This window comes from Stenella coeruleoalba, assembly GCF_951394435.1.
Source record: "Stenella coeruleoalba genome assembly, chromosome: 14".
In the NCBI taxonomy this organism is placed as follows: Eukaryota; Metazoa; Chordata; class Mammalia; order Artiodactyla; family Delphinidae; genus Stenella; species Stenella coeruleoalba.
The window spans coordinates 70,505,170-70,532,984 of NC_137160.1; the positions used below are offsets into that span (position 1 = coordinate 70,505,170).

Sequence of the window (27,815 nt, forward strand, 5' to 3'; positions counted from 1 at the left end):
GTGGAGGGCGCGGCACCGGGGGCCTCCCTGGCCGAGGGAACCGGCCCCTGGAGTTCTGCCCCTCGCTATAAGCACAGTTCGGGCCAGGGGTCGCACTCTGCTTCACGGGGATGTAAACCACACCCCCTCCTCCAGAGCCAGGGTGGGCTCCCCTGTGTCTCTACAACCAACCAACCCAGGGCTGGAAGGATTCCCACGGTTCCAGCCCCTGGATCTGGAGCCGGATCTGGGAGGGAAATGCAGAACACTGACTCTATTCATTTGCAAAAGAAACGTGGGTGCCTGCACAGGTGGGTGAACTTGATGGAGACCACGGGGAGGGCAGGACAGGTGTCCAGCCATAGCCAGGGGCTCCCTTTACCTCAACACTGACGGGTCCACGTTCTCTCCGGGCACTGCAAGTCCATTTAAGGAGGGAGAAGAGAAGGGTTAACTGAGCACCTACAATGCTGCACTAGGTGCTCTTACCTTGTAAGGCAGCTGTGAGTCTCTCCAATTGTCAGAGGAGAAATTGATTGAGGCTCAGAGAGGCTAAGGCACTTGCCCAAGGCCGCCCAGGTGGGGAGGGACAGAGTCACTATACGCCAGATTCTCTACTGAGCACCCACCCTAGGAGCAGACCGAGGATCAGGATGTTGCTCCACCCATTCCACAGGGGGAAAAACTGAAGCTGAGAGAGAAGAAGTGACCCAAGGGTGCACACTGGGGCACATCCCAGAGCACGCGGTCTTCAGCCAGGGCACAGACCTGAGATGACAGCGAGGGACGAACAAGAGAGACCATGTGGAGTCAGGCCAACCTGGATTCCCTGCTTCTGCCACTTAAAAGCTGCATGCCCTTAAGCAAGTAGTTTCACCTCTCTGAGCCTGATTACTCCTCCCAACCAACAGATGTGATAATAATCCCTTCTGTCAAAGGGTCCTTAGGAGAATTAAGTAAGAGAAAGCTCCTGGCAGAGCCCCTGGCAGGAGTGCCTGATCCCCCATCCTTCTGTCTGGAGCCCATTCCTCCACAGTTGATGCCTGGGTCATAAAAAATAAATGCGCCTCGGGCCAAAGCCTGGCTGCTGCCAGCCAGAAGCAAACTGCTGGGAGGCGAGGATTATTATTATTATTATGACCACTGCTGCTGGTACTTTTTTAGAACATCAGTCTAGGTTGAGGAAAAATAAATTATAAAGAAGAAAATAATATGAAAGCTTTGTGATTTCAAATGTGTCCTGGTGTCCTAACAGATCTCAAATAAGTTCCATTTAAAGCTGAAATGTGGGGTTTCCCTGGTGGCGCAGTGGTTAAGAATCCGCCTGCCAACGCAGGGGACACAGGTTCGAGCCCTGGTCCGGGAAGGGAAGATCCCACCTGCTGCAGAGCAACTAAGCCCGTGTGCCACAACTGCTGAGCCTGCACTCTAGAGCCCGTGCTCCGCAACAAGAGAAGCCACCACAGTAAGAAGCCCGCGCACTGCAATGAAGACCCAATGCAGCCAAAAATAAAATAACTAAATTTTATAAATAAATAAGTAAGTAAAAGCTGAAATGTGGCAGGCAGGGAGGACGCAGCGCAGGGACCAGGAGGGGAAGCTGGCCATCAGCGAGCGAAGGCGGCCACGGAGGGCCAACAGCACCCCAAGGGCCGGCTTCCCCACAACCTGGCCCTGCTCCAGCTGACAGCCCCCCGGGCCCACACCCTCACCCTGTGCTCTGCAACCACTGCACTGCTGGCTCTCCCCTGGCGTTGTCCCTGCATCAGGAGCTCGGTGCAGCAGGAAGGCTGGCCTCACTGCACCTGCCTAACTTCTCTCACAGTCCAAGACCAGCTTGTACTCACCTCCTCCAGGTAGCCCTCTCTGATACAACTTCAACCCTCCAGGCCTGCCCGTATAATATTTGGGACACACTTAAGTAAAAAAAAAAAATATTTGATGTTTATGTGAAACTCGAATTTAACCGGGCATCATGTATTTTTTCCAGCTTTACTGAATTATAATTGACAAATAAAAATTGTATATTTTTAGGTGTGCAATGTGAGGATTTGATACACATAAACGATGTAAAATTATTACCGCAATGAAGTTAACTAATACACCCACCACCCCACATAGTTACCATTTCTTGGTGTGTGGTAAGAACACGTAAGTTCTCCTCTCCCAGGATATTTCAAATGTACAGTAAGTCCAGTATTATTAACTACAGTCACCGTGCTGTTAGATCAGTTACAAGATGAATATGGTCTAGGTATCCCATATTTTTATTTCCTGACTCTGGCGACTTCGGGGTCTTGTACTTAGCAACTCTCATTCTTGGGTGATTTCCTGACCACCAAATTCCTTCACTGAGCCAGTACCTGATGGCCCAATCCCAGAAAACTAGCCCAGGCTTGTATCAAAGACTGACGAATTTCCAGCTTGTATTTTTGCTCTTAGAGAACAAAGAAGACACTCTCCATACCTGCCAGGTAGCAGGGTGAGAACAAAGAAATACCTACCAGTTCCCACAGACCAACTGGTCTAAAAAACAGCCCCCAGAAACACACAAAAAAAGAAAGCCACTTCAAACACCTCCCTGATTGGGTCCACACTGTGCCCCATTCCTGTATGCAAACTGTGAACAAACATGTCAGGCTGAGATGCTCACGAGGGCCTGGCTGGAGCCCTTCTCCTCCTCAAAACCAAGAAAACGAACAACAATGCTCTTGCTGATTCAAACGGATACATGGGGCCCAAGCTCATTAAAGAAAACCCAGCACTGGGATAGCCTCGCACCCCCTGCCGTCCTGGGGCCAGTCTGGGCTCCTAGCGGCCAGAAACCAGGGGGAGAAGAGGCATGAGAGAAGAACATACTGCAAGTCCCCCCGGTGGAGGGGGGTGTCAGGCAGGTGAAGCCGGGGGAGCCGCTCACCTCACTTCATCCCACTCCACTCACTGTCGAAACAGACTCACCAACAGTGGTTCTCAAAGCGGGGTCCCTGGACCCACAGCCTCAGCATCACCTGGGGACTTGTGAGAAATCAGATTCTCAGGCCCTAGCCCAGACCTACTTAATCAGCAACTCTGTGGACAGTACCCAGCAGAGAGAGAGAGAGAGAGAGAGTGAGACAGCCTTACTGAGGTGTATTGGCAAAAATAAACCACTCATCTTTAACAAGTACACTGTGATAAGCTCTGACATATACACCCGTGAAAGCGTCAGCACTCAAGACAATGGACACATCCATCACCTGCAAAAGTTCCCTTTCATGATCCTCTCTCCCCTCCTCCCGCAACCAAAACCCTGGGCAACCACTGACCTGTCTGCTGTCACAGCGGATTCATTTGCATTTTCTAGAGTTTCAAGTACACGGGGTTATATGGTTGTACTCTTTCATCTGAGATTTTTCACTCAGCACAATTATTTTGAAAGCCATCATGTTCTTGGGTTTATCAGCAGTTCATCGTTATTACTGAGTAGTATACTACCTTTATGGTTTTCTACAATGAATTCATCCATTCACCTGTTAATAGACATTCTGGGTAGTTTCTAGGTTTGGGCTCTTACACATAAAACTGCTAATGAACTTTCATGTAAAATAAATTTTGCACGGATGTACACTTCCATTCTCCTGCATAAATACCTAGGAGTAGACTAGCGTGCCACATGGGAAGTGTATGTTTAACTTTGTAAGAGACCGTTTTCCAACATGGTGCACTATTTTCCACTCCCATCAGCAGGGTATGAGAGTTCCAGTTACCCCACATTCTCACCAGCATTGGTATGATCAATCTTTTCAAGTGTAGACACTCCAGTAATTGTGTAGTAGTATTTCATCGTGGTTCGAGTTTCAATTTCTTTAATGACTAAGGAGGTTTAATATACTTTCACATGCCATCTAAGTACCTTCTTTGGGGAAGTCTATGTTGAAATCTTTTGTCCATCTTTTTTGTTGGGTTATTTATGAGTTCTGAAAGTCATTTATAAATTCTGGATTCAAAGACATTATCAGATATGTGATTTGCAAGTATTTTCTCCCGGTCTGTGGCTTGTATTTTCATATTAATTGTGACACTCAAAGAGCAGAAGTTCTTAATTTCAACAAAGTGCAATTCATCAATTTGTTCTCTCATGGACTGTGCTTTTGGGGTCATATCTATGAAGCCTTTGCCCGATCCAAAGTTACAGAAATTTTCCTCCTATCTTCTTCTAGAAATTTTATGATTTTAAGTTTTACATTAAGGTCTATGATCCCTTTTATTTGGTCAATTTTTGTACATGGTGAGAATTTGTGGACTGAAATTCTTTTTTTTTGCATGACGATACCAAATTATTCCAGCACCATTTGTTTCCCCGACATGTATGTTTGGAAAAGTGCTTCAGAGTAGAAATGATTCACTCCCCTCTGCCTGGTAAACTCCTACTCATCCTTCAAAACCCAGGTCAGATGTCCCCTTGGCTAAGAAGCCTTCCCTGACTGAGGCCAAGTAGCTTTCATCTATTCTCTGGTGTACAGAATGTTGTACAAACTCTGGCATTTCTCTTATCCCACATGATTGCATTAATTCCCAAGTCTTTCTCTCTTGATAGGGTGAAAATTCAGGGATGAGGACCATAATCCCAACACTCAGCACAGGCCTGGCACAGAGGGTGATGGTAGGAGTGGGGGTGGGGGTGGGTGACTCAAAACAATTTTTAAAATATAAAAAAATAAATAAAAGAATAAACAAGTGAACAATGTGCTTTTTTAAACAACTGAATACCACCTCTCAAGGCCGTACTCACAGGGCCCATCTTCCAGGAAGCCACATTAATCATCAACAATATTTCCTAAGAAAAGTGCCACTGACTGATGTAATCCAAGCCCAGTGCTAGCTGCTTTCTGCACATCGTCTCATTTAATCCTGACAACAGGTCCATGAGGCAGATGCCGCTACTATTGTTATTTTACCAAAGAGAACACAGACATTCAGAGAGGCTAGGGTCCATGCCTGAGGTCTCATATCTAGCAAGTGTCAGAGCCGGGGTTAGAACCCAGACAGCCTGTCCCGGAGACCGCGCCCTTACCTCTACACAAACCACCTCCTGGTTCCCTTTATTCGCACAAGACTCATTTCCCTGACAAGCCCAGGCCCCATAAAGGCAACCCTGCCTCCCCCACATGACCAGCCCTTGCCAACTACTCACCCCAGTGGCAGAGGGACAAGTCACACAGGGGACCCTCCCATCTTGGCCACGGGGACACAGACACTCACTCACACCCAGAAGGACCTCCTCTTTACCTTAGGCCACACGCCCATGCCGAAGGAGCTGCTGTCTGCCAGCTGGTGCAGGTACAGTTCTGTCCTGGAAACAGAGAACGGACCAGAAGTAAGGGAGGACCCACCCACCCCAGTGGCCTGGAGGGCAGGTGGTCACCATGGCATGGGGCTCCACACAGCGCCCCAGGCGGCCCCAGCGTCTGCCTCAGGCCCTGGCCCTACCTCCCGAATATTCCTCACTTGCTGCCCTCACTGGGCCCTTCTTAAGTGAAGGCCTTCCAAAAGCTTCCTTACTCCTGTTACCCTGCTCTGAAAACTGGGAGTTTCCTCTCTAATCTGCCCTCTCTCCAAAGGGTAAGGTGCCCCTCTGGCCTTAGCCAGGAGGCTCAGGACAGGTTGGGTCTGCCCTTCAGATGGGGGTGGAAGGCAGGAGACAAATGATGGAGGACGCAGAGGGAAATTGGAAATTATCCCCCCTCGCCTGGGGTGAGCACTCCCTGGAGCTTCACTAGATAGAACCTTACTCATTCATTCGACAGATGACGAAACCAAGGCTCAGAGACAGGGAGCCACATGTCCAAGAATTCCCAGGAGTCAGCGAGGGGCAGAGATGACTCCCTGGGCCACCTCCCCCAGAAGGCCCTCCCAGATGAGTCTTCTGGCTTCTCTGCTGTTCCACCTGCTGCCTCCTCGCCCTGAGCTACCTCAGGTGCACCCAAGGCTCTCACAAGAGTTTAGGAGCTTCTGGAAGATTTGGGGTCTGCTGTTCCTTGCCCACCTCCCACGCTGCTGTCAGAACCTGTACCGAAATGTCACCGTCACAGCAGACAGCCTCCACCCCCCCCCAGCGTGTATAAAGAACCATATGTGAATTATCTCACTTAATCCCGTAAGGTCAGTCAAGGGACTATTCCCACAGAGGTTCAGAGCAGGTGACACCCGGCCAGGTTCACCCAGCCCAGGAGCAGTACCAGGCAGCTGGAATCAGAGGCCAGATTCCTAACCACTGGGCTCTACTACCTCTCAGCTCTAGGCAGAGGTAGGGCTGGGGCCTTGGAGAGCGGGGGCCCTCTGTCTCACTGCCCTCGGCCGTCCCTGCTCAGCCCAGTCGCTCACCTGAGATCCAGGTCCAATCCGGCTAGCATCTGGGAGAAAACCTCGAAATTGCCTTCCCCTTCCAGCTGCCGGGCCACGTGGCTCTTCTCCAACAGCATCGTCTGCCAGGGGAGAGGACAGGCACCCGGTGAGCACGAGGCCGCGCTAGGCTGCCTGCACACCCCCACCAACCCCCAGGCCCACTCTTCAAGGCAGCACCTAAGGCCCCAACTTGGCTGGACACCTCCAAATCAAAACATGCCAGGCCTTTGTCTCACTGATTCAGAGTCCAGGCAGGGAATCAACGCATACAACAGGCTCATTCCGATGAAGAAATCCAAGGGTACTAACAATTAGCCCACAGCCGCCCTCCAACACACTCGTGTGCAACCGAAGCCCTTAATAACTTGACGCACATGGTGATGCACGGTAGACTTCCAGGGCCGGGACAGAAAGGGATTTATCGGGCACCAGCGAGTCTGGATATTCTCCCAGCTCCACATACAAACAACCCTTCTAATAACCTAATCCTATTTTCTGTTCAAACAGAATGTTTGCGGCGGGAGGGGGGGTGGCGGGGAGGAGAGGGGCCAGGTGATTTCAGAGAGAGGAACGAACAGGCCATGTGCCTGTCACACACGGGCTGCCGCAGCAGGCCAGCGAGCGTCTGTTTAATTTCGGCTTACGCTTTTAAGACCCAGCTAATGAGCGACTGAATTATGTATCTACTCATGAATATTTCACCCCTGTGATACTCTGAGGCACAGACGAGCCGGCATGCTTGGGGAGGAGATGCCTGGGCACTGAGCGAAGTGGGGAGGAGCTGGCTTTGGCCTGGGGAGCGATGACCATTTAGACATTCCAGGGTTCCAGCTGGAGGCGTGGGCCCTGCTGAGTGGGGCTGAGGCTACTGCAGCCCCTTAGAACCCCCTCTCCCTCCCACCCAGAAGCCTCACCTGGAGCTGGGCGGCCGTGACTCGGCCTGTGGCGTTGAAGTCCAGTGACATCACCATGGAGAACCGGGTGGCACAGCGGCTATGGCCGGTGGACACAGAGCCAAAGGCCCGGAGGACAGTGAAGGTGGCTCGAATCTTCTCCACTGGTGGGGCACGGACAGGGCATCAGCCGTGGCCCGGGTGCTGCCATCCTCCCCTCTCACAGGACCCCAAGCCGGCCCCAGGCCCCAGCGGGGCCCCCTCCACTCCCCCAACTCAGCTGTAAGCCACACCTCTTCCACTGCTGGGCTGGCCCTGTGCTGCAAGTAGGGGCACGGGGGGAGCAAGAGTGAGCCCAGAAGGGGAGATATACACACCTAGGATTGGTACGATCTGAGTGATAAGGGCTGCCCTAGGGCCTCCTGGGCCTGGTGGACTCTAGGAGGAGGGCAGGGTATTAACATTCCTGGACCTGCTCTCAGGGAACACTCCATCACAGCAGGCTCAAAAAGCCCTGCAGTCCCCACACACGAGCACCCACTATGTGCTAGGCACCTGGATACAGCCTAGCCTGACTTCCACTCCCCCAACACACACTTTCAGCAGAACTACATTCTGGGAGGGCCAAGACTGGTGCCTCTCCCTGCTGTATCCCCAGTTCCTAACAGGGCTCTAACCTGGGCCAGGTGCAGAACAGGTGATCAGTAAAGCATTGGAATAACCCCAGTGGAGAAGCAGGATAGTACAATGGTTAAACAAGCTTGAATATGGCCTCTCCCCGTTGTTAGTCACCTGATTTGTAGTGAATTAATTAACCTCCCTGTGCCTCAGAAACCCCATCTATAAGATGGGGGTAATAATAGTACTTACCTACCTTACGTGGTTGCAACAAAGACTAAAAGATTTAATAATGTAAAGTGCTCAGAACATGCTCCAAATGTGGTGGTGTTATTATTATGTTTGTTATTATTAGAAAAGCAATACTGCCTGGGCCATATATTCCCAGCAGGGGGAATACTGCCCCCAAGAGGGCAGAAACTGATTCTTGAGGATGGGGGCAGTTTTCCTTTCTTATGTATAGAATAGGGCACAGATATATGTATGTCTGTATCTGTATATATATACACACATACACACACACTGCATAAACAGTGTGAACCTACGGCATTAAATTTTCATGGTGGGAGACGATTAGGAGAAAGAACAATTAAAAAGGCTCCTCAGAGGGGCAACAATACATTGAGAACACTGGCCCAGGGGTAACAGCTCTGGAGCCAAACTGTCTGTGTTTGAATCTCTGTGCTAGGATGTATGAGCTGTGTGGCCTTGGGCAAGCTGGTTAACCTCCCTGCGTTTTAATAGCCTCATCTATAAAATTCAAATAATAATAATGTCTAACTTATAGGGATGTTTTAAATAATAAGTAAGTTGACCTGCTTGGAACAGAGCCTGGCACAAGCATTTACCACGATCACCATCAATACTGTAACTATCATCATCGACACTCTTTTTTACTGAAGTGTAGTTGATTTACAATGTTGACACTCTTTCTTTAATGCCCAGCCCAGACATCACTTCCTCGAGGAAGGCCCCCAGCCCCTCCCCTGCGCGCCCTCCGCCCCTCCCCTCCCCCGCTCGGCCAGCAAGCGGTGCAGAGCGTTGGAGTCCGGCACAGATGTGCAGCCGAGTCTCCCTTCCGGCCGTCAGCGCCTCCTTGCCTTTGTTTTTTACTTATCGGGTCCTCCACACAGTCCAGTGGGCTGTGCGCTGCACGAGGACGCCACACCTAAGGGCACAGCATTTCTATCAGACGGCCATAGGCCTGTATGCTTATTAGGATGATGGCTCAGAACGCGGCGGCCAAGCGTTTGGTTCTAACAATGTCGATGTGCGATGACTTTTCCACATATGGCAGTGAGTGTCTTAGGCAAGGAGTAGCTGTTTCTAATTCACACAAAAGTACCCAACAGACTAGGGGTGGCCCTGCCCAGAAGCCAGCACAGGGTCTGCACACAGGCGCTCAGGGAACGCTAGCTGAGCGGATATAAGAAAGAGCTGCCCAGCACCCCCTCCGACTCTCCCTTCCCTTCCCCCACGCCACTGCCCCCGCCACGTCCCAGCTGCACGTCACCTGGAGACCACTGTACCTGAGACCCTGCCATCCACACTGCCTGCCATCCCCACCAGGTGCTCCAGGACCTGCTCGCAGCAGGTGGTCTTGCCAGCACCGCTGCGGCCCAGGGCCACGATGCTCTGGTCCCTCTGCTGGCTCAGCAGAGCCCAGTATGCCCGCTGGGCCAGGGAGACAACGTGGGTGGGTAGGCCATCCTGGCAGCTCCTGGGCACCTGCAGGAAGATCGCCGGCATCAGCTTTCCCACCCAGCTGGGGCCCAGGGAGCACTCCACAGAGCTCCAACCCGGCCTCAAGCCCAGATCCACGTCCATGCCTCCCATCCTACTCCAGCCTTGTCAGAGACGTCGTGCATTTCTCTGGGGAGAGCCCAGCCTGGAGATCTAGTCCTGCCACAGGCTCGCTGGGAGCTCTTGGGCAGCCTCGGACCCTGCTCTGAGCCTGGCCTCTTCTTTCGCCAATGAGAGGCTTGAACTAGAGCTGCATTAGCTCATGGGGCTCATCTCACTTGCTACACAAAGGACTGGATCGTACCTGTCTGAAATGAAGCAGGTGGATAAAATAGCTCAACTGATGAGTGACGTCTGCCATGGAAACAGAACAGGGCATGGGGGAACTGGCAGTACGTGTGCTATGTATTTGCTGTAGCAGATTTAGATACCGGAAGCCCCTTTGACTTCATTCATTCATCCACCCGTACATTCATTCACTCAGGAAAAAAAATATATTCACTGAGTGTCTACTACGTAGCAGGCACTATCCCAGGCACTGGGGACACAACACTACTCAAGGCGAATAAAGGAAGTCTCTGCCAACCGTGAGGAGATATTATTATACACCTATTAAGATGGCTAAAAAACCTGTTTTGAATTCTTTTGACACCCTACCAAGTTCTGGTTAAGATGCAGAGCAAGTGGAATTCTCCCCCAATGCTACACAACACAGCCACTCTGGAGAAGAGCTTGGCAGCCTCTTTTACAGTGATACGTGCACTCGTCACACAACTGAGCAATCCCACTCCTAGCTATTTACCCAAGAGAAATGAACATTTGTGTTCACCAAAAAACCCTCTCTGTCACTGGTTACATTGAGTATGTATTCAAAATCATCAACAAACTAGAAACAACCCAAACGTCCCTCAACTAAAGAACTAAGATAACCAACCACCCCGGTTTTAGCACCGGAAGTCCCTTGTCCCAGAAAAACCATTCCCTCCCACGGAAACCAGGACAACTGGTCCCCCTCTGAACAGATAAACAAAGCTGTGCGATAAAATACAATAGAATAAAAGAGCTAACGGCTCACAGCTGCAACAATAGGGTGAATCTCAAATGCGCTGTGCATTGTGATACGTGGAAGAAGCCGATCCCAAAGGTTACACGCTGTACAATTCCATTTATATGACTTTTCAGAAAAGGCAAAACTAGGGAAAAGGGACAAAGGAACAGATTAGTGGCTGCCAAGGGCGGGACATGGGGGAGGGGTTGGCCACAAGGGTATGGAGAACTTTTGAGGGTGATGGGAACTATCCTGTAATTGATGGCGGAGACAGTTTCACAACTATACGTGTTTGTCAAAAACTTACAGAAGTGAACACTAAAAAAAGTGACATTAGGCTTCCCTGGTGGCGCAGTGGTTGAGAGTCTACCTGCCAATGCAGGGGACGCGGGTTCGTGCCCCGGTCCGGGAAGATCCCACATGCCGCGGAGCGGCCGGGCCCGTGAGCCATGGCCACTGAGCCTGCGCGTCCGGAGCCTGTGCTCTGCAACGGGAGAGGCCACAGCGGTGAGAGGCCCGCGTACCGCAAAAAAAAAAAAAAAAAAGACGACATCAACTGTATGTAAATTATACCTTAATAAACCTGACTTAAGACAAAAAAGCCCTGCCTGTAGAGCTTGCTTTCATTTGGGAGAAGACAGATGATAAAAAACCAACTAATTAAATTATACTGAACGGGAGTCATTTTAAAGCCATGAGCTTGGATGAGATCACCAAGGAAGTGGGCGTTTAAAGAGGGAGGGAGAAGAGGTGTAGGGACGGGGCACTCTGACTTAGAGCGATCAGGGACCAGCAAAGGAGGCTGAGAGGGAGGGCCAGTGGGACAGAAGGAAAACCAGGAGAGCGGAATACCGGAGCTAAGGAAGGGAGTGATGGCAGGAGGAGGGCAGGACCAGCCCCTGAAGTGCTGCTGAGGGTCAAGTCAGAGGAGACCAGAGAATTGTCCACTGGGCTTGGCAGCATGGAGGTCACTGTGACCTTGACAACTGTCTGCTTAGCGTGGTTTTCAGGGAGAACGGAAGAGGACGGTGGAGGTAGTGAGGGCAGTGGAAAGGCACCAAAGGGAGCAGGGAAACGGGCCTGGCTGGAGGAGGACCTTGGAAGCCCAGGATGCTAAGTGGGTGACAAGTGGGCTAACGTCCGCCCTCCCAGTGGCTTGGCAGGACCAGGGGCACAAACTCCGGTGTGGCAGCCCTCCCCTCCCCGAACCCCCAGCCTGGGCTAAGGAGCACCCCCAGTGCACTGTTGGCCCTTCCTACCCCGAGACCCCCAGGAACAGCAATGAGTCCCCATCCTGACACAAATCAAAAGGCCCAGCAGGACCCCAAAGCCGGCAAAGTAGGACAAGCCTCCACACTGGCGGGACACAACCTGAGGGAACACAGCGGGCAGAGGGGCCTGAGGCCTGAGCCTCGGAGCCACCTCCCGCTTCGGAAGCATAAAGTTCAAGGGCCAGGCTACCCCAATCGTCAGCCTTCTCAGGCCTACAGGGGAACAGGGAGGATTCTGCAGACCCAGGCCCCGCAGTCACACACAGCTACCCCTGCATGCTTGCACAGGGGCACACTCAAGGGCACACACACCCAACAAACAGCTGCAGAGGCCTCTGCACACAGGTGTGCCCATCTACACCCCATGCAGTCACAGCACACTCACCCCAAAAGAGGCCAGCCCCAGGCACGCACCCAGCTCCCAGCCACCCGGCCGGCCCAGACCCCCACTGAGAGGCCCCCAGCCCTGCCTGGACCGCTCCTAGCCCATCTTCAAGGTGGCCTCAGTCCCAGCCTCACCGCAGGTCTCTGCTCCCACCTGGTGGCCATCTGAGGAACCAGAGGAGACTCAGCCAAAGACAGAAGGCAGCTGTGGCTGTGGGAGGCAGCGTGACTTGGGGGGGACCCATGCCCACCACAGGGTTACAGGGGCTCAGGGGGATCACGGGACCCAAGTTCCTCCTACCAGGGTGGGTCCCAATCCCCGCACTTTTAGGCTCTCTGACCCAGGCCGTGTAGCAGACGCCGCAATCAGGACGGTCACGGTCGTGAGAAGCGGGCTTGCGGAGAGACCTGTGACAGACACCCCTCCCAGGGGCCCCTAAGGAACCAGAGCAGGCTCTCGGGGCCTTGGGCTGCAGTAACAGAAGCACAGCCTGCCTGGCAAGGGAGGGGAGAGTGCAGCGTCACCCTTCCAAGCCCCTGGCCAGAACAGCCAGGCTGGGGAGGGGCCTGGAGGGCGACCTAAGGGTGGGGGGGGCGTCCAGGAGAAGAGAAGCCCTGGGGAGGGGGTGCAGGGCCACTGTCCCCTCTTTAATGGACTTAGCATCATTCAGGGGCTAGGAATGGCTTTGTCCCACAGGACGCCAAAGGGGAAGGTGCAGCTTTTCATCCTCCATTGACAGATGAGAACACGCAGGCCAGAGAGGTGTCCTGATCTCCCCAAGGTACCTGCGGCGTGTTGAACCTTCCCACCAACAAACCCTCAGAATGGAGCACAGATAAGACTTTTGACCTCCAGGGGGTCTCCCTGCCTCCACTTTTGTCCGCCTCTATCTAACCTCCACTGAACAGCCAGGAGGGTCCTTTTACAGCGTCAGACCACATCACTGCTCGGCTGAAAATCTCCGTCATGCTCAGAGTAGAAGCGGAGTCACTAGGACCGCGCGTGAGGCCTGGCGCAACCCGTCCCCACTCCTCCTGACCTCCACCTTGCTGTCTCCTTCCACACGTTTCTCTTTGTCGCGTTGGGCCCGTCTTCCCCCAAGAGGATGAAAGCTCCACGAAGGCAGATTTATCTGCCCACCTTCTTCCCTGCTCCTCCCTCCAAGCCTGGCATAAGGGACCCTCAATGGATACTCAATCAGGAGCCACTGAGTGAATGGAGGGGATGGGGTGCAAATGACTCGGCTGTAGCTGCAGACCTCTCCACGAGGTGGCGCTGACAGGTTTTCTTTGCTTTGACTGTCGTCTTAACAAAAAACGGGCCATTTTACACTCCACAGGGAAAAGTAAATAAAGGCGGAACCGAGGCTTCTGTTTCCCCGTTCACATGGGTGTCTGGGACTCCCGCGGGTCCAGCATGGGGCTCAGAGCACAGAGGGGCCGACAGCGTGGGTCTCACCCCAGCACATCTGGCAGCTGGCCCAGCCTCTCGTCCATGGAACGGGGCTGGTCGTGGTCCCTGTCCTGTCAGGTGGGCCTGAGAATTGATGGAGATGCACACGAAGGTGCTTGCAGCAGTGCCTGGTACACAGCTGATAGTCAATACGTTCTCTCTTATTATTACTGTCTTTCACACTCCTGTTGCTGTTTCTATCGGTTACTCATCCTTCCCCTCTAAGGAGGGGGGTTCATGTGGTCCCCAAGGCTACCCAATGCCCACGGCGCCCCAGAATCCACGTCTGCAGGATGCTGCCCTGCTCTCCCGAGATGCAGAGGGACCCCTCCACCCCACCCCTCCTGCGCAGTCCCCAGCCCTGGCCCCATGGGGCCCCCTCACCTTGGCTGCAGAGGGCGCCGTGGGTCCCTGGGGCTGAAGGACGATCAGGTCAGGCCCAGCGCAGGTGTGCAGCAGCCGAGCCCGGTGGCGGTGCAGAAGCGTGTTCAGCACACTGGACTCGTTGACACTGACCAGGGAGGCCAGGTCCTCGGCCTGGTCCAGCTCGGGCGGATTGGCCTGTGAACCATCACACAGTGTCCTCTGGCCTCCTGGGCGCCCCCCCAAACACACACACACAGCCCTGGTGACCCTGTCCCTGGAGAGCTCTGTGCCAAAGACCAGAACAGAACACAAGGACTCTGGAGAGAGTGAGGAAACCCTACAAATGAAACAAGGGCACCTCTTCTCCTTTGCTCTTTGTGCAGCGCCCCCCTCCCCGCACGGTCCTTCCTCCCTGTGCTCATGGCACTGGGAGGGGGGATGCTCTCAGGACGACACAGCAAGACTCCAGCACCTCTGTCTCTCAAACACGAAAGACGGGTGGTGCTCTAGAGGAAGTGTCCTCTGCTGTTTCCTCCTCTTCCGGGTCTTGTCAGGGAGCTCTGCATGTGCTCTGTGACACTGAGGCTGGAGGCCAATGCCCTAACTGCCCCATTTCTGATAGCCCATCATACACTGATCACTTGGAAATATGCCCAAACCCTTCTAGAAGCAAGGGATGACTGCAGCTCTCCTTAGGGCATCCACTCTAAAAACCTTCCTACCATTCTTTCCAGCTTCAGGGAGTTTTTTGGGCCTAATGCTCTGGCGTTTGGGTCAACCCTCAGCTCTTTCATGAGTCAGTTTTTCTTCTGAGGACACTGGCCTTCTGCAAACTCCCAGCACTGGTGGGATTAGAGGCCCTGGGGTGGGCAGAGAAGGAGCAAAGAGGGAAGAAGATGAACGAGGCCCACATGGAACTCCTGGAGGAAACTCCTTCTCAATTAGTAGGCTGTGAGGGGTGGAAAAGGATCAGGATAGGACCTTTTACTTCTATCACTAGACTCCGACTTATCCGCAGATAGACTCATGGTGTAGTGCAAAAATTATGCAAAACAACCAAAAAAACAAAAGGTTGATGCCCAAAAGGTAGGCCACGGGAACCTATGCTATGGTTAATGGCAAACTGCTCATCCGGCTCTGAATTCCCTGGCAGCCAGGGTGAAAAAGGAAGCATGCTTTGTAGCATGATTTGCAATGTCCATAAAAAGGAAAACAATCACTTTCTCAGATCAAGCAGAACTCCCAGTCCCAAGACATGACAAACACATCTCTGAACATGTCCTCATAAAGGGGACACCATGGGACAGAGTAATGAGCCCTTAGCAATATACCTCCAGCAGAGTAATGGCTTCAATGGTGATCTTCCCTATAATTCCCCCCAGGGCATCAAGCTGAAGTATTATGTGCAGTCCAGCACAAGGAAATCTCTCTCAGGGGTGGGGAAGGAGGGTACAGAGCAGGCCGGGAGGGGGCAGGGGGCTCACCCGATGGACGTGATCCTCGTCCACCTCAGTGATGCTTTTGTCCGCATCAATGCACAGTCGTACCCTTCCTGCCGGCAGGTCGGCTGTTCCCTCATCTGGCTTCAGCACCGTTGCTGGTAGACAACCCAGTGGGAGAGAGAGAAGGAGAGGGCGGGGGGGGGGAGAGAAAAAGAGGAGCAGGGAAGGAGGGGAGGGTAGAAGACGGGGGCAGGTGGGGAGGAGATGAAAAGATTCTGAGCTGCTGAGCCAGGCCAAGAGGCTGGAGAGGTCTGAGACATGTCAGAAATGGGCTAGCATCACCGCCCCTTGGAGCCTACTTACAGGGAGGGTTCTGAATTGTGACCCCAAACTCTTGGAGGAGAGAGGCTGGGTCTGACTCATTTGGGGCTTTTATCAGCTGGCACAATGCCAGGCACCCAGATGGCTGGGTGCACTGACCCAATGCATATAGAGACCTGGGACAGCAGCTAATGGCATACAGGCTGCCTTTTTTCTTTCCAGGGCCCATGACAGACATCACTAATCAATCACTCTTCCCAGCCGTGTTCTGAATGGGACTCAGAGTAACTTCTCCGTAGTGTTTGGTCACTAGCCCCCAAATCACCAGCAAAAGATGAAATGAAATGAAATCCACTGAGATGAAATCCATTTGGCCACTTGCACTAGACTCCAAGTTCCTTGAGCAACACTGTAGGAACCAAACAATGCTTGCTGCTTTAATGAATTAGTTAAATTAATTAATCACCAAGGAACAAATGCCTTTGAAAACAGACCAGTTGCCAAGGGTGAAATGACATCCGCCTATTCCCACCCCAAAGCCACATATCCCCATCCCAGTCCCAGCTGCCCCTTCCCCCTTCCCCCCTCCTCACTCCGCAGACTGTGTTCAGGACCTGGCAGCAGGGGGGGGCTGTAAGAGGGAGAGGATTAGTCCCCGGATGTGCTAACACCCCTAATTACCAAGAGTAAATCCATCCTTCTGAACCAGCCAGACTTTCTCCGCCTCATACCATCTGTCCTCAGGAGCCTGAGGGCAAAGATCGCATAAATTAGACCAAGATGACGCTGCCCTCCCCCAACCCCCGTGCGAGGGGCAGACCCCTTACGTGGGCACTTCTCACAGTGCGTCTGGGACCAGCGAAATCAGAATCTCCCGGTGCCGGTGAGGGTGCTCGTTTCAATGCAGAAGCCACAGCCCCGCCCCAGCTTTCTGAATGGTAAGCTCCAAGGCGGGGACCGGGAATCTGCACTTCGAGCCACCTGCTGTTTACCCAGCACGAAGAACTGCTGTGTGAAACTTCAAGCTCAGGCTCGAGAGGTGTGGTTGGGACGTTCCCTCACTCTGCGGAGAATCTCACCCCGGGACAGGTGCTGCGGGGTCCTCAAGACCCCCGCTTGTGGTCGGGGGAGTGCCTGTTCCCTTCTCTAGGCTGGCCATGCCCTCCACTCCCGGTCCGTCTCCTGTCCCTGCCTTTCCCACCCCTCCTCCTCTGGCCTGCCCCTCCCCGCCCCCGGGGCCGCAGCCCCCTCACCTGGCCTGAGACTCCGCTCTGGCCTCCTCTGCTCCCCTCCTGCAGGGCTGGCCCCTCTTGGCTCTCCTGACTCTGAGGCCTTTCCACACGGTTCTCCAGGGCAGGCTGTCCGGGTCCTTGCGGCTCCACCTCCAGGGCCCCAGCCCCATCACTGGCTCTAGCGCAGGCGTCCTCTGCTTTCCGCCCTCTGCGCTCAGGCTGGTCCTCCTTCCCAGCTGTAACTGGGGTCTCTCCATGTGCATCCACCTCCTTGGGGGCTTCAGAGTCCTTCTCTGTCTTACTCCCGGCTTTACCTGCCTCCCCAGACTCGCTCTGAGGTTGTCCCACCGGTTTCGTCTTCCCCTGGGGCTCACCTGCCTTTCCAGCCATGCTCCGAGGCTCGCCTGCTTTCTCCATCACTCCAGGAGCTTCCCCCACATCCCCCTGCACTGTGCCCGGCTTCTCCACCTCTGTCTGAGGTCCGTCTGTCTTGTCCGCCTTACTTAGGAGCACACCTTCTTTGTCCTTCTTACTCTGGGGACCGTCCCACTTGCTCCTTCTGCCCAGGGAACCTCCCCACTTTCTCACCTGGGCTTGGGCCCCAGCCCACTTCCCTTCACCTGCTGCAACCTTAGAGAAATTCCACTTTGCCCCCTTTTTGGGGGGGTCCCCTCTCCCTTTCTCCGCTGCCCCCAGCTGCCCCCCCTCACCCAGCCCCTCCCTGCCCTGGGGCTCACCCCCTTTCGTCCCTTTGGTCTGGGGGGCCCCACCCCCTTTCCCCATTGTGCCTTGATCCTTCTCGCCTTTGGTCAGTAGCACAGTTCCTGGGTTCCCAAGATCCCCAGTCTGGGTCAACTCAGCCTTCAGAGCTGCATCCTGGGTGCCGGCCTGGGGGCCACAAGGAGTCCCTGGGGTCTCCCGCTCTTTTTCCCCTCCGGGGTCTGGGGCTGGGGTCTTGCAAGCGGGGCCGTCCCGGGGCTGGGTCCTCTGCTCTGGCTTGGCTGAGTCCGGGTCCAGCTTGGCCACCATCAGCAGCACATCGCCCCCCCTTATCCCTCTCTTGAAGGGCAGGCTTTTTCTGGCTGGTGTCACACTGGGGCCCGACTCCTGGGGCCTCTCGCCGTTGATACTGGTCATCAGCTCCGGGTCCATGGTGCCGGCCCCCTCACTCTTCTTGCCCAGAATGTCTGAGCTCTGAGGAGAGCTCGACTGGTTGTCCTGGGAGATGTGCTGGCTTCCAGATTTGGTGCCACTGTTGGGTTGACTGGTGGAAATCTCTGGGGTCTAGAAGAGACACCACAACCATACTTAGCTGCTTGCTGACCAGACAGCTTTGTCATTCACTCATTCATTCACTCATTTGTTCAGCCAACCATTAATTCATCCAAAGACCCTCAGGCATGTACGGGCAATGGGCCAAACCCCAGCACCCTACACCCTAGGCTTTGGCTCAGAACCTCAAGGCCAAGTGACATTATGAAAGGAGAGTGGACTTTGGAGCCCAACAGACCCAAATTCACTTCCGAACTCTGCCACTCACTAGCTGTGTGGCCTTAGATAAATTACTTCCCCTCGGGACTTCCCTGGTGGTCCAGTGGTTAAGACTCCGCACTTCCACTGCTGGGGACACAGGTTCAATCCCTGGTCGGGGAACTAAGATCCCACATGCCGTGCAGCACAGCCAAAACAAAACAAACCACACAAAAAAACTTCCCCTCTCTGAGTCAGTTTCCTTACCAATAAAATGAGAAGCATAATGTCCTACCTCACCAGGTGGGCGTGAGGCTTCCCAGTAGCATATGGAAGCTGAGCCCAGCACCTGGTACGTCCTCAGTAACAGGAGCTATTGCTGCTGCTGTCACTGGTGCTGTTGTCACTGTTCTCACTATTATTTATGCCTGATTCTTCCCGCTGAGCCAGGAAGGGATGGGGAAAGGACATGGAGCCTGTCATCGGAGGACCTGTTCTAGTCTTGGCTCTGATGCTTTCCAGCTCGGTGACCTTGGACGACATCACCTATCCTCTCTGAGCTTTGGTTTTCCCTCAGTGCAGGCAGATACCAGCTGACCATCCAGACTTTTTTGTAGGCTGAGATGTGGAAATTGCAGAGAACTGAACAAAGTGATCTGCTGCTACTTTCGCTATCCTGGTCCCCAGAACACACCTGCACACCAGGTGAGGGCTCTGGATCTGCCCTGAGGTCTTCCACTTTTGCTTGGCCGAGACATCTGGGTACCCGACACTCAGGGGTCTCCACTGCCTGTTCCTCTCCCATGTCTTTCTACTGCCTTGTGATGTCGGCCCCGCCCTGCCCTCCATCCTTAAACCAGCCTGGCTGTGGCCTGAACTGCTCACAGAGCCAGCTTTGCCTCTGCCTCTGCAGAAGGAGACCACGGGGGGAGTTCTACCCTGATGCCTGGCTGCACCATCTGTCCTAGTCTGGGTTCTGCCACTTTGGACCCTGCTAACACCAGCCTCCCACACACCTGTGCCTGAGCATCTGGGGTTCTCATCCTTTTGCATCCAGAACAGTCCCAGGACTGCGTTGATTCCACCTACAAAGCTTCACACCTGAGTCTCCTTTCCCAAACCCAGGTCCACTCTCTCTCACCTGGGCCACGGCCACAGCCGCTGAGCTAATGTCCTGTCAATTTGCTGCCAGTCATTTAAAACCTCATCAAAAGATTCTGGAAGCTGCCCAGAGCCTCCAGGAAAGCCATTCAACACAGCCACCTGCCATTCAAAGTTCTTGAAGAGGAGCCCCCACCTCCATCTGGTCTCACTGTCCCTGCTCGTCTCCATGCTTCAGCCACGCCTGGCATCTCCTGCCACACCTGACGCTTCCCAGCTTCCACGCTTTTGTTCACGTTGAGCTTGCTGCCCGGAACGCCCTTGCCCTCTCCACTCGTCCACATTCTACTCGTATTTCTATACCCAGCTCAAACGCCCCCTCCTCCACAAACCTGTGCCTGAAGACCTCAATCAGAAACTGCCTCATAGACCCAGAGTCCCAGAGCCCTGTCTGTCGTGCACCATCTGCACCATGACCACGTGCTGCCTCCCGTTCTAGCTCTGATTTGTGTTGCTCTCCTGTTTTAGGTGATGGGTGCCTCCAGAGCACAGTCTCGATCTTCATCTTTGTAAAAATGACAATAATAATAATAATAATAATGGCTATCATTTATAGATCTTGCAATGGGCCCTCCATCGCCATAATGCAATATCCTTCTTAACCTAATAAAGAACCCAATGAAGTAGGTTCTGAACTTCTCCCCATTCTACAGATAAGGGAGCAAACACAGAGATGTAGGGGGCCCAAGAGACAAACCCAGAATGGAAAGTCACACAGGCCTCTCTGAGTCTGAAGCCAGTGCCCTTAACTGTTGAGTACTGACAGCGTTGCTTGTCTTCCTGGGACTCGCTGGAATCTCCTGGGAGCTTTAAAAAATTCTATCGCTTCGGCTCCACTCCCAGAGAGTCTGATGCAGCTGGTCTGGGTGGTGGCCCCCCAGGTGACTGCAACATGCAACTGGGGCTGAGAAAGCCAGAGCCCGGCAGCTCAGTCTGACCTCCTGGGACCAGGCAGGACACTGCCTTCGAAAGGGGATTGGCTGCAGCTGGCAAATCTCACCACTGTCCACACCATTTTGAACAGTGAGTCAGTGCCTTATTTTTAACCAAACCCCCGTAGAGGAGACAGTAACACAGGGGTGGGCCAAGCAAGACAACCCATCCCAACCTCCCTCCCCTCTACTATGTGTACTCTCTTCCTTCAGATTTTCTCAGTCACCAAAACCCTCAGATCCCACCTGCAGCCTTCTCAGTACAAGGGGGAAGAAGAGCACCTAGAATCACCGGGGCTGAGAGGAAACTCACAGCCCAGCCATTTTACAGATGCACAAACTAAGGCCAAGAGAGGGGATGGGATTTGGCCTGGAACACACAGAGTGGTGGGGCCAGAGCTAGAACCCAATTCTCCTGACATCCGATATGGATCTCTTTCTGCCCCTATGTTATTCCAGTCTCTCCCCATCCCTCACTGGCTGGGTGGCCTTAGGAAAACCAAGTCACTCCCAGAGCCTCGTTTTCCACTCCTGCAAAATGGTGATGGATTCTAATGGCTCCCTGCAAGGATTATATGAGGCTGCAATGAAATGGCTGTGTTGGGGCGAGGAAAGAGAGGCCAAAGTTATTTAGTGATCGGGGCAAGAAAATTAAACTGGCAGGACCCAGCAAGGGCTTGCTGCCTCGCAGAAGCATGTCCCGAGGCTGCCCTGCTCCAGCCCTGGGAACATCTTGGCCCATGGTCCAGACACCTGTTGTCGTCTGAGGCCTGTCCATCATACTCAGAGTCTCCATCCATGCCCTGCAGGGACAGCTTATCCCTGTCCTCTGCTTAGCTCTGCTTCTCAACTTGCGCGCAGCAAAGCCAGTGCAGCCTGCAGGCTCCTCGGACCCTTTCCTCCCCAGGCCTCTGTGGCTGCCACACCAGCCACCTCACTCCCCAGACTGGCCCTTTCCCAGGCAGCTTGCCAGAGCAGAGGACACACAGCCTCCGGCCCTGGTCTGCCTCTACCTGGCCTCATGACCTTAAGCAAGTGCCTTGACCTCTCTGAACCTCAGCCTCCACCTCTGCTAAGTGGTATAATCCCATCCACCCCCTTGTTGTACAGGGTATCAAATGAGCCCCTGAGCAGACAGTGCATCTTGTCGAGTGATAAACGGCACACGGTAACACTGCATCACGACCTAACAGCAGTCTGTGGGGGTGGACTTTGGCCCCCACTTAAGCTGCGTCAGCCAGGGCTGGGGACAGAGCCTGCCCTCCCTGTCACCACCCCCACGAAGGCTCAGCAGCGGGGTTTCAGCAGCTGCTGCCGTTCAGTTGCTAGAGGACTTCGCTGATGCATCAGAGTCACTGTGACTGGACAGGTGCAGGCACGTGGGGGACCAGCCAGGCAAACAACAGCTGAAGGGGCATGGGAGGCAAAGCCAGGGTGGCCACTGGGCTCAAGCCAACTCCAGGCCCTGAGGCCACCAGATCTCTCAGCCCAATCGCTGCAGCACCCACCTACCCTCAAGAGGGCGTAGCAGAGACGCAAGGAGATACCCTTTCTGCTAACACTGTGATATGCCCAAGGTGCAAGCACCCCAAGCCTGCCTCCCTGGTTCCCAGCCTCACCATCCTGCCTCCCTGGTGTCCAGCCTCATCATCCTGCCTCCCTGGCGTCCAGCCTCATCATCCTGCCTCCCTGGTGTCCAGCCTCATCATCCTGCCTCCCTGGTGTCCAGCCTCATCATCCTGCCTCCCTGGTGTCCAGCCTCATCAGCCTGCCAGGGTTCCCGGGCTGAAGAGCTGGGGGACAGGAGGGAGGCAGCACTGGCCACCATCAGGGATCAATCTGCAGGTCCTTAAAGCACAGGGACTGCACCTCGTCCACCTACTGCTTCCAGCCAGCAGTGCTGTTCAGAGCATGTAAGTGGACACCGACCAGTCAGAAGGGACGCCAGCTGGAGCAGGGCCCTGAGATCCCTTCTGGGCCAAGCAGTGAGCCTTTAATCATTGGCTGTGGCCACTCTGAGGGACTCAGGAAAGGGGCCTAGGTGAGCATGGCAGCTGGGGGGCACTTGGGGTACTTGGGGCCATGGCCATTTACCACCTGCTGTGGAAGGCTTTCAGAATTTTAACAACCAATACAGCAATAATCAGAGAATACCACCGGAACATCTTTTCTGCTTAAATGAAAGCAAACTATCTATACATCCTCAGTTAATATTTAGGTTTCCCTTTCTACAGAAATAGTGGAAAAATGATCCCCTCGTACATCAACTGTTACCATGCATTCACTCAGTGAACAAAAATTTCTGAGCGTTCACTACGGGTCAAGTTCCATGACAGCTGCTCAAGATACAGAGTCGAATGAGAGGGAGAGGTGTTGCTCTTAAGGAATGCCTAGTCAAATAAGGCACGTGAGCCACCAATTACTATGCTGACCACAATTAAGACAGGCATAGAGGGTGGAGTGGGAATTCAAGGAAGGCAATGGGAGAGCTTTCCAGAGATGTACCATTTGAGTTGGGTTTTGACAGAGGTGTAGGAGTTTAACAGATCAAGCTGAAGTGGGGACTGCAGGTACAAAGGCTGGCAAGTGACTCAGAGGATGCTCACAGGACAGGATGGTGGGTATTTTTTAAATTATTTATTTAGGCTGTGGCAGGTCTTTATTGCAGCATGTGGGATCTTTAGTTGCAGCATGCACATGTGATCCTGCTCCCTGACCAGGGATTGAACCCAGGCCCCCCTGCAGTGCGAGTGCAGAGTCCTAGCCACCGGACCACCATTCCCAGAATGGTAGGTATTGAAAGTCGCCTGGTCCCCTTCCTGTGGGGCCACTTACCTCTTGTTCCGGGGAGGCAAGCACTGCCTGTTTCCTCCGTCTTGCTTCCTTCGACTCTTTCTCAGTCTCCCGGACCAGTTGCCTAATGAAGCCCCCTGGGATGACAGAGAAAAGGGGAGGGGGCGAGGATGGTGGAGGGCTCCTGTCCTCTTCCCGAATCTGTTTTGCAGAAGCAAGGAAGGAGAAAGCTCAGTGAATGAACCAGTGGAGGCAAGCCGCCCTTTAAAGAATCTGCGACAGAGCCAGGGAGACGCCCAAAGAGGACATACACGACCAAGCTCATGTACAAGAGGCCACTGCAAAGCAGGAGAGGCCCGGCGAGGCTCTGGGAAGCCTCGAGACAGCGCATGAGAACGGAATGCACGAGCTTCAGAGGTTACTCCAGTTGGTGCGATCTCTGCCTGGACCCAGTTTCCTCATAATACGAATTTGCATGAACAAGGCCACTGGTTCCCTTCCCTGGTGTGGGACAGACCCATCTCTGGGAAGACCTGTTTCAGAAGGAGCTTTTCCAGGTTTCCAGAAGGGGATGGATCACAGGGAACCATCCACACTCCCCTGTCCCATCTCAGCTTGTAGTTAATAGATTAAGCAATTAATTCATCACTTTAATCACTTTCTGTGCCAGGAGCATGGTAAGAGAGGGAAGGGCGGGAAGCCATGGTTTATATAAGGTTCCAGCCCTATGGCTATAGCCCGCTCCGCTGACCCAGTGCCATGACTTCTTGATGGTCCTTAAGCCAGAATCTGGACAGCCAGGGGCTCCCCAATACTGGGCTTTAAAGCCTGCATTTTACCCCAGAAACGTGGTCTAAGCCAGCTAGCCGGACTTGGATTGCGGCTGAGACTCGCCACAGAGACCTTGGAGGCTGAGACGGGGGCCTGGCTGTGACCGACTGGGGTGCGTCTCTAACCAGCATCACAGTGGCTGCTCGTGAGTTTAAAAAAGACAAAAGTCTCCAGCACTTCTCGTGGCAGAGCTACACACTGGTTTAAAATAAGCTCCTTATCAAGGTCCTCTTCAAGAGGGTGGCGGAGACTTGATCTCTGCAGCCCTGCTGATAAAAGGGAATCTAAAGGAGACAGGAAAGGCCAGGAGACAAAGCAGAGGCCAGGAGATAAGGCAGACTTCTGCCTAGGAAGAGAGAAGCCAGAGACACACGGGGAGTGGGCTCACGTTTACACCACGCTCACGTGGACTGAAACCTGACAGTGAAAGGCACACTCAGCAGGTGTCAACCTCCACTCCCTCCAGCACTGTTCTATACTACACCCAGATCAGTCTGAGAGGGGCATTGGCAGCCAGAAGGAAGCTTCTCGACCACCCCACCCTCCAGCCTCCAATTCATTACACCCTGTCCACAGGGTGGGATGAGGTGAGGAGGAGATAACAAGCATCAAAGAAAGAGGCAGCCTTTCATGGAATCTTATGAGAAACACAAAAGGGAAAAGCAGAATCACTGGGAAGAAGGGCCCGTTTCCAGCTCTCCATGGTGACAGAAGGCAGGGACCTCAGAAACCCATCCCCATGGCATAAACCTGGCAGCCAACAGCCCTGCCTCTGCCCCCTCACCCCCCGCTTCCCCACCCATACTTCTCCCACACAACCCTCATGCTCATCAGAGCTGCCATGAGGATGGAGACTGGACAGCTGGTCCACCCTTGTTCCCCCCCACCTACTGCGGAACAGACGGAGACCAGGCAGCCATGGGAGGAGTCAAGGGCATGGTCACTAATGCCTGGCTGGGTTGGAGAGGCCATGGCTAACCGAGGCAGAAGACCGAAGGGGGACTGGACATGCCCCAGGGAGGCTCTGAATGTCAGGATCCCTGCCCCAGGTGGCCCCAGGTGGGAGGGGGCAGCCTGGGCCACCGGGGCCATGACTTGTCCTTGGAGGGTCCAGTTGGCCCATGTGGCTGCAGCCCGAGCCCTGACCGTTACTTTCCTTCTGCTCCCACAGGGCAAGGCGTGATGAGATGGCCATGCTGAGGCAGTGCCAGGACCGTGAGATGAGACGAGGTGAGATGAGATGAGATGAGATGGGATGGGATGAAGCTCTCTGCTGGGCAGCACGGAATACGGCTTTATGGACACACGCAGCGCATGAGGTGATGGACACGAGACTAACCCACGGAGACACAGAGGGGAGAGAAGAGAGGGACAGGTTAGCTCCTGGGTACTGCCCAGATCTAACCCCCACCAATGCCACGAACCAAGACCACAAAGCCGGGCACAACTGTCAGTTACATCTGGGAGGAATGCGGTCAGCAGGGAGCTGCTGGCCATGGAGTGGACAGTGCCCTGATATCCTTGCCCCCTGACCCCGCACTTTAACGTTCTCTTGATGTACACAGTCAGAAAAGTACATACTAGTAAGTGTATAGCTCAGTGGCTCTCACATAAAGAACACAACTATATAACTAGCACCCTGACCAAATTAAAACTATTAAACTTTTAAAATAAAAACATGATTTTATTTAAAAGTATACTGAATTTAATTTAATTGATTAAAATTTTAATCTTAATTAAAATTATAACAATTTTAATTAAAATTATTAAAAGTACATTTGAATTTAATTTGAAATATTCTTTTACTTATGAATATTATAGTATATAAATATTGTAAACATATTATATAAATACATAAATATTATAAATAAAATAATAAACAGGCTAATCTAATCTAATCTATAGTGATGGAGGTGGGAGCACCACGAGTGGAAATTTCTAAGGCAATGGAAATGTCCCGAATCTTGATGCGAGCTGTGAAATGTGAAATAAAATGGAGTCACTTATGTCAGGGGTTTTACAATGGGGCCGGCAGGCCATCAAGGAGGGGGACCTTACACACATCCTCCCCTGGTGCAACCCCGAACTTCGGAACTGGTCCAAACCACAAAGATTCCAAGGACTCTGCAAGAACACCTGAGATCTGTCCCAGTGAGGAACTTTTACTTCCCTCTAGTGATAGCCTTAGCGCTCAATCACGTTAATTGAGGCCAACTTCGACCTCCAACTCCAATTAAAATTCTTTGTAATGCAAATCTCCCCCCCATTTGCCTTTAAAAGCCTCTGAGTTTGACTCCCTAGCAGGACACTGTTTGCGTCGCTACCGAAATCTGTGTGCCCGAATTACAATTCTTTAATCCCAAATAAAATTTGTGTTGGATTACTGCCTTCTAAGTTTATTCAGGTTGACAGAGTGCTGGTTATGCTAGTATAGCACGTGTAAAAATTCATCCAGCTGTACAATTAAGCTCGAAAATTTTACTGTATTAAATCTATCTCAATTCAAAAAATAGAACATTACCAGCCCCTTGACCATCCCTCATGCCCCCTTCTCGTAACTATTCCCCTGAGGACAGCCACTCTCCTGATTTCTAAAACCACAGAAGAGCCTGTGTTTCTTTTGTGAGGTAGCAGTTGGCTCCACGGTTTGACCGTGAAAATGAGGAAAGGGTAGGACACCTTGACTGTTAATTGACCCGGAGCTTTGGGGAAAAGATTAAGCATTTTTAGCATCATTTTGAAAGCCTTAACAAACATACATAACTTTTGACCTAGAAAGCCCTCTTCTGGAAAACAAATTTGAGGAAGTGATCCTCAACCAGAAAACGTCACCACTGTGTTGCTTGTACGACTAAAAAACCTAAGTCTCCGATAACTAGAGAAGTTGAATAAATTAGAGCACACTGGACTTAAAGCAATAGTATGAACCCACTGAAAAGGATGCTTAGCAAACATTTTAAAACAGCTTTATTCATCCCACGTCAGATCTTCTAGAAGGCCAGTGTCTGTACAAACCTGCTCAAGAGAGTTTTCTGGTCTCCTTTATTCGCCTACTATAAATAGAAATGTTGGGGGGGGATGTAAATTAGCAAGCCCAAAGTGGAAAAAAACCTGTCGGCCTCATATCCAGGTGTCAGTAATAAAAGATGAAATTGTTAAAGTAAAAATAAAAAACTGCTTTCTCTGAGGTATAATTTCTATGCCAGCCGTAAGCTTCACCCATTGTGAGCATACACTTTGATGCTTTTTGATAAATTTACAGTTTTTAAAATAAATTTATAGAGTTTTGCAACCCTCACCAGAATCCCATCACCCCCAAAAGGCCCTTCATGCCTATTTGCCTCCCTAGCTGTTCCCACCCTCAGCCCCAGGCAACCACTAATTTACTTTCTAACTTCTATAGGCTGCCTTTTCTGGGCTTTTGATATAAATGGAATCCTAGAGAATGCACTCTTTTACGTGTGTCCTCTTTCATTTTGCATAACGTTTTTGAG

General features: G+C 52.8%; 1 protein-coding gene across 1 annotated transcript in view; it reads right to left on the reverse strand.

Annotated features, from left to right (window-relative positions):
- The window catches only part of MYO18B (myosin XVIIIB), a 221,992-nt gene extending 196,461 nt beyond the window's left edge, over positions 1-25,531 (reverse strand). Inside the window, exons 1-10 of the mRNA XM_079941940.1 lie at positions 25,478-25,531; positions 23,533-23,691; positions 17,156-18,418; positions 16,584-16,650; positions 15,624-15,736; positions 14,158-14,334; positions 9,404-9,602; positions 7,278-7,420; positions 6,343-6,443; positions 5,248-5,311 (exon numbers count right to left, since the gene is read on the reverse strand). Of these exons, the coding sequence (XP_079798066.1) occupies positions 5,248-5,311; positions 6,343-6,443; positions 7,278-7,420; positions 9,404-9,602; positions 14,158-14,334; positions 15,624-15,736; positions 16,584-16,650; positions 17,156-18,418; positions 23,533-23,691; positions 25,478-25,516 (2,325 nt within the window). The 5' untranslated portion in view covers positions 25,517-25,531. The remainder of the gene's footprint in view (positions 1-5,247; positions 5,312-6,342; positions 6,444-7,277; positions 7,421-9,403; positions 9,603-14,157; positions 14,335-15,623; positions 15,737-16,583; positions 16,651-17,155; positions 18,419-23,532; positions 23,692-25,477) is intronic.
- Positions 25,532-27,815: the final 2,284 nt, after the last annotated feature.